The sequence below is a fragment of the Hipposideros armiger genome, unplaced genomic scaffold (assembly GCF_001890085.2).
Source record: "Hipposideros armiger isolate ML-2016 unplaced genomic scaffold, ASM189008v1 scaffold_55, whole genome shotgun sequence".
In the NCBI taxonomy this organism is placed as follows: Eukaryota; Metazoa; Chordata; class Mammalia; order Chiroptera; family Hipposideridae; genus Hipposideros; species Hipposideros armiger.
Genome location: NW_017731405.1, coordinates 1,067,667 through 1,074,274, shown reverse-complemented (window position 1 = coordinate 1,074,274; position 6,608 = coordinate 1,067,667). Strand labels below are relative to the sequence as shown.

The following is a 6,608-nucleotide window of genomic DNA, read 5'->3' as shown; positions in this document are numbered from 1 at the left end:
TGTCTGTAGTATCTAAACAAAGTTGATCCAAGCTATTCACCTGTCTTGGAAATTAGCAAACATCACTATGGCTAGGTTGGTACCCACTAACCACCTGAGTCAACATAATTGAAGAAGACTGGCTCAGTCAGGTCCAGTCCTTGTGTTATACGGACCTTCACCCAATGAAAACATTAGAAATTAACTTTGTGACACCAGGATGAGAACCAACAATTCAGAAATCATAAAAACATACCATAAATCAAAATCATTATCTGTTAAACAACTAACTTAGCTCTGAGATGAGCTTTGGTTATTGGAATCATTTAAAGGAACTAATAAATACACAACCCACACCTGTTCATCTTCATAAAGGGAGTTTTTAAAGTCCATTTTTTATATGAAGAGATCATTTATCTATGCCTTATTCCCAAACAATAATACCCAAACACTGAAGCAGAAGAGTCAGTTATCTATTTACCTACTGGTAATCAACAACAGAACTTCAGTGCTTTCAAGAGCTAGGCCATTTTTATCCATATTTTAAACGGCTAAACGAAGACTTCTGTTATCAGAAGAAGCAATCTGCTCCAATGCTGAGCACCTGCTTTCTCTGGTCTGGAGGCAGATGGCACGTCATAAAATCAAAGTAACGGGGAGTATGTACAGAAAGATAGTCCCTTTAAAACCCTTTTGGAGGTTGTTTTTCCTAAAAAATCTAATACTCTAAATATACATGTTTATGTTACTATCTTAGCTCAGAGTTTGAGAAATGATGCAGAGGCATTAAAAAAGTTTCGTTAGCCTGATTCATATGCATGTGTTCACCTAGTTCCATCGGATGGGAAAAGAGCCTTTACTTTAGCTTCTTAGCACCTAAGGCAGGACAATTTGTTTTTGGAATTCTAACAAGTATCCTGAAGAGTAGCAGCTGCTCTTCCAACCACAATACTACCACCAACTGCAACTCTATCAAGTTCTCTTACGATAACAACAACACAGCTCAGTGGGTGTCCGAGTCAGCTTGGGCTGCTATAACAAAATACCACAGACTGGGTGGCTTAAGCAACAAGAATTTATTTCTCACAGTTCTGGAGGCTGGGAAGTCCACAGTCATGGTGCCTGCCAATTTGGTTCCCCTGTGAGTGTCCTCTTGGCTTGCAGATGGCAGCCTTTTCGCTGTGTCCTTACATGGCAGACACAGAGCAAGCCCTGGTCTCTCTTCCATTCCTCATAAAACCACTATTTCCATCATGGGGGTCCTACCTCATGAGCTCATCTAAACCTAACTACCTCCCAAAGGCCCCACCTTCACATACCATCATAGGCAGGGGGTGGGGGGTAGCGAGTTAGGGCTTAAACACATGGATTTTGGAGGGACACACCATTCAGTCCATAACAATGGGACAATCTCATATATTTATAGGATGTGTATAGGTAAGCAGATCTGTAATAAATTGGCCTCATAATATGCTTTTCCGCAATAATTATGTAGGTGCATCAGAATCCCCTGCAGCTTATTAAAAGCAGGGATTTCTTGGCCTTCCCCCCAGAGATTCTGATTTAGTAGGTCTGGGGTAGAACCTGAGAATTTGCATTTCTAACAAGCTCACAGATGATGTTGATGTGGTCTGGGAACCACACTTTAAGAACCACTGATGTGGGGGTTCTCTTTGGAATGTTAATATCAGTTATGATTCTTTGGGCCTATATTGGCTTTTCAGTAAATACCCATTTTGTGCTGAACACATTTGAAATGTGTCATTTGCTTATATTCAGATGGTGCAGTTAGAATACAAAGATACTTAATAAGCAGATGGATTGATCTACTGAGGTGAGGGGGGGCTGCTTCGTGCTGTGAGCACCAAGGGAGAGTAAACTAATGCAGTAGGTTTGATCAGCTGATGTGTGGCTTCACAGGTCACCAGGATTTACAAGAATGTCTGCTGACATCTTACCCTTACTCATTTTTATCTGAGTACTTAGATTTAGTCATTAAAGTTGCTGGATTCAGTATCTTACATCTACAAGCACACTGAAAGAGTGTGAATGGAGATCAAATTCTGACAAAGCTTAATATCAAGCACTCGAGTAATGCTTAGCATTTGTGTTCAAACTCATTTGTCTTATAATTACACTTGGTTAAATTTTACAGCAAGGTTCTGTCATGAGACAGCATAATTTTAAGATTTCCTTCAAGTACACTTAGGAATATAAACATACCTTATTAAGCTTTACAAAATATTCCAGTCCTGCTTCCAAGGGGTTTGTATCACAGTTCATCTGAAAGAGAAGCACACATTTTAAATCTTGGATGTGTGTAAATCATTTCAGTAACATCACTTTCATGTGTTATTTTTTAGGGAAGAGAACACCTTTTGATTTTGAATATAGACTCTAAAAAAGGAAAATTATGGACTGTTCTCTACAGTGATTTTTTTAATCTAAAATTTAACTGTACCCTTTCAGCAAATACTGTTATTTGAATAGCAAATTAGAAACTAAAGTCCACAGTTTGTTTCCATGGCTTTTTCATTATAATAAACATCAGAGGGACAACACATGATGTTCCTTCCCGAAACAAGACTTTCATATGTTTTTATGTAATAATTTTACATAATTAGGTTTTGAAAAGTTTTTAAGTAATTTGCTTATCTTACAATTAGCCAGGAATCAGGATAAGTAGAGAAGAAATCAGATGGTAGAAAAATGGTTTCCACAGAGTTCAAGAAAAGGCAAAAACATAGAGGTTGAATCTTAATCTTTTCAAATATAGTTGAGTTATTACAATATACTTCAAGTCGGAGCTAAAGCCACTACTTGGGACTAGATCTGAAGTTAANAAAAAAAAAAAGAACTTTCAAAACTCAAAAATAAGGGAAAAAAATGAAAAATAAATAGAAGAGTTGATCAAACACTTCACATAAAAAGAGATAGGAATGGTAGACAGGCACATAAAAAGATGTTTAATATCAAGTCATTAAGGAAATAAATGAAAACAATGATGAGATACTACTACATATCTCTTAGAATAACTAAAGTTCAGAAGAGTGACCATGACAAGTGTTTGGAAATAATGTGGAGGAACTAGAACGCTTATATAATGCTGGTGAAAATGTAAAATATAAAAAGGTACAACACTTTATAAAACCATTTCTTGAAAAGCTAACATATGCCTGCCATTTTACCCAGCCATTCCAATCCCAGGTATTTACCCAAGAGGAAAGAAAGCATGTGTTCATACAAATACTTGAACACAAATGTCCATAGCCATTTTATTTGTATAGTCCTAAGCTGAAAACAACACAAAAGTTCACCAATAAGTATATAAACAAATTGTGGTATATATGGTATATACAATGGAATCCAACTTAGTACGAAAAGAAACGATCTACTGATACATGTAACACCACAGATGAGCCTCAAACTAATTACACTGAGTGAAATAATCCAGACATAAAGAGTATATGTTGTATGACTCCATTTATAGAAAACTCTAGAAAATGCAAAGTAGTCTATAGTGACAAAAAGTTTCTTGGAGATATGTAGGGGTGTAGGAAGGGTTGGGAGATAGGGTTGCAAAAGGCATGAACAAACTTCTGGGATGAGGGATATGTTCACTATCATTGTGGTGATGGTTTCATGAATATACACATGCATTAAAACATCAAATGATACACTTTTTTTATCAATAAAATATTTTTAATGCCTACAATTTCTTTTATACATAAATTGCAAAACTTTCACCTGTATATGCAAAAGCAGTTTCTTTTGCAAGTCAACAGCACCAGATCAAATGGTACACTTTTAATATGTCAATTTATCGCACGCTTAGTTAAGCTGTTAAAAATAATAAAAATAAGATAAAAGCAACCTAAAGAATTGTTTCAGTTCATTCCTAGAACAGGGTTTCCATGAACTTCCAAATTATACAGTAGTCAACTAACCAGTACATTTAAGCTTGTAGGGTGGAATTAAATTATGTTCCATAACAGAAATTAGATATATATGAGGATAATGATTCAATAGCTGTTAGTTTAATACACTCTGACAGATGTTTCAGGAATTATAAACTTTATCTCAGCCTAGGTTTTAGTTCCTTTTTTTTCTTTCTTTTTCTTTTTTTATCATTCAGCTGCAGAAATGGCAAGAGAATAAGAATGGCTTAATTAAAGGACACAATTATGTGGCTCACATAGATAACATAGCACCAGTGTCACCAGCCACTGTGCTAGCTGATATTTCGTACAATTTTAGACATGCAAGGGAGCCCTTATTTCACAGATTTTCAAGCTCAGGTGCAAAATGAAGTTAAATACAAGTAGCTTTCCCAAGGTTACACAGCTAGAATTCGACGCTTTAAAAAAAAAAATTTCACTTACTGCCCAATTGCAAAAAAAAAAAAAAGATGGGGTAGAATGTATTAACAGGTAGCCTAGCCAAAAGGGGTCATACGCTATTGACTTATTTCCAATCCGTCACAGATTCTATAGCATTATCCTTTGACCAGTCCACCTGTTTTTCTGCTTTCCTGTTTATTCATAGGACCACAGCAGGCATGAGGTTAAAATAACAAAAACAGTGGTTCTCAATCTTCATTGCCTAATGAAACTAAGAATCCCAGAACCTACCACTTCCCCCAGTTGATCCAATTGGTTTGGGGTGGGTCAGTGTTCTCACACTTGAGTGTGCTTCAGAATCACCTGGAGGGCTAGAAAAAACAGACTGTTGGGCCTCACCCCCAGGGTTTCTGATTTTTGGGGGTCTGGGATGGTATTGAACTTGCATTTTTAACAAATCTCAAGGTAACATTGATGCTGCTGTTCTGTGAACCACACATTGAGCACCATTGGGGGTAGGGCATCAGGTAGTGTTTTAAAAGCTCTCCACGATAGTAAAGTTCAGCTAGTTGAAAATTATTGGTTTTAAACAATCACTCTCAATCTTTTTCAGAATAACCTGAGGAATTAAAAATATATATACTGTTGCCCGAGTCCCTTCCCCAGGGAACCTTTTAAATTGATCTGAAATGTAGCCTGAGACTCAGGATTTTTTAAAGCATCGTATGATTAGAAGAATCACACTCCAGGTGATTCTAATGTGCAGCCAAGACTGAGAGTCACTGAAAATTTTCTGCCTCCTCAATTCCTATTACCACTTCCCTAAAATATCCCCAACAAAGTTGGGTACTTTTACCACTACAGCATATTAGAAATTCCTTCCTTTCCTGTTACCTGTAAACAATTACTTATTTCCGCTTTGATGTTTTAATAATGCTAATATTTATTGAATACTTAGGATGTAGTAGGCCTGGGGATAAGCTCTTTGCCACTGTACCGTTTTTGTTTTGTTTTGTTTTGTTTTGCTTACCCAATAGTTATACTTTAAATAGTTTTTCCTCAAAAAGAGATCCTGTATTTTCTAGAATCAACATTGTCTTTTAACTTGTGGTCCATATGCATATAACATTTTATTCCCTTTCTAATGGTTAGAAGCCCAAGGAAGGAAAAGAGAGGGAGAGAAAGAAGGGGGCAGGGATCTTATAGAAAAAGTATTCTTCTAATCTGCTTAAACACTAATGTAATAACACTTAGTGCTTGATCCTCTGTGAATCTTGGCTAGGGTTCTCTGGAAATGGACAAGGATTCAGTAATTCCAAGAGGAAAATTCCAAGAATATTTATGACTCCATCTTAAGGCAGCTGATTTTCCTTCTGCTCTTCATTAATGCATTTCTTTCATTTCCAACTAAAAAAAATGCCACTAATTTTTTCCCCCAGAAAGTAACTTCCTTTGGAACAAATTCTAATACCATTAAGAATGATGATATGAGTTGTTTCAAGTGAGGGGTTTTCGTTGAGGAGATTTAAAAGTATATACAAGTATTCAATAATTACCTCTATCACAGTTCAGCTTACCGCTTCCTATGCTCACTGTCCACAAGATGGCACTGTTGTGTACTGCTAGACAACCCTCAGGCAGATATTTGCAGAATTAATGTTAAGAATGTTTCCTACAGCTTTAGTTCCTGAAATACCATTTATTTCAAGCTTCATGAGATCTGAGAGCCATCAGGAGTTATATCTTTTAGACCCGTGGCCTAGTAAGGTGTTTAAATAAATGATAATAAATGTTGACTAGACAAATGAATGTGTGCGAAGGTGCGCATCTACTTCGCTTAAGCTAACGCCGTGGAGGAACTGAGGCTCAAATGACTCTAAGAAGTAAGGAAAGCAAGTGCCATCGCCCCATCTTCCTTTGCCATCTAAGATTTCTTCAATACTCCATTTTTCTTTTCCCTATTTTGTACCGGTTTTGACAAGAACACAGTTCACCGTAATAAAGCCTAGTGGTCCCTCCCTTTACCCACCTATTTTCCTTCTTAAAATGAGCAAAGCAACGATTCTGATCCCACAATAAAACCCATAGTTATAATACAAACATGACTGTGGGAGGTATCAATTAATAAAATGTAGTCCACGTAAATTCTACAATATATGTTCCCAGAAAAAGAATTCTTGGGCAGTTATTCAAGGCTGATAAGCTCTCTATGGGAAAGGACCTTGTTGGGAAAGTGGTGGATGAGAAAGCACTATAGTGAGGTCAGAGTTCAACCTGGGCTAACCCTAA

The 6,608-nt window shown here is 36.7% G+C and overlaps 1 protein-coding gene across 1 annotated transcript in view; it reads right to left on the bottom strand.

The window, feature by feature from the left end:
- Positions 1–6,608, bottom strand: part of DMGDH (dimethylglycine dehydrogenase) — a gene marked incomplete at its 3' end in the record, with an annotated part of 80,838 nt that overhangs the window by 29,830 nt on the left and 44,400 nt on the right. The window contains exon 12 of the mRNA XM_019640998.1: positions 2,203–2,262. Within this exon, the coding sequence (XP_019496543.1) occupies positions 2,203–2,262 (60 nt within the window). The remainder of the gene's footprint in view (positions 1–2,202; positions 2,263–6,608) is intronic.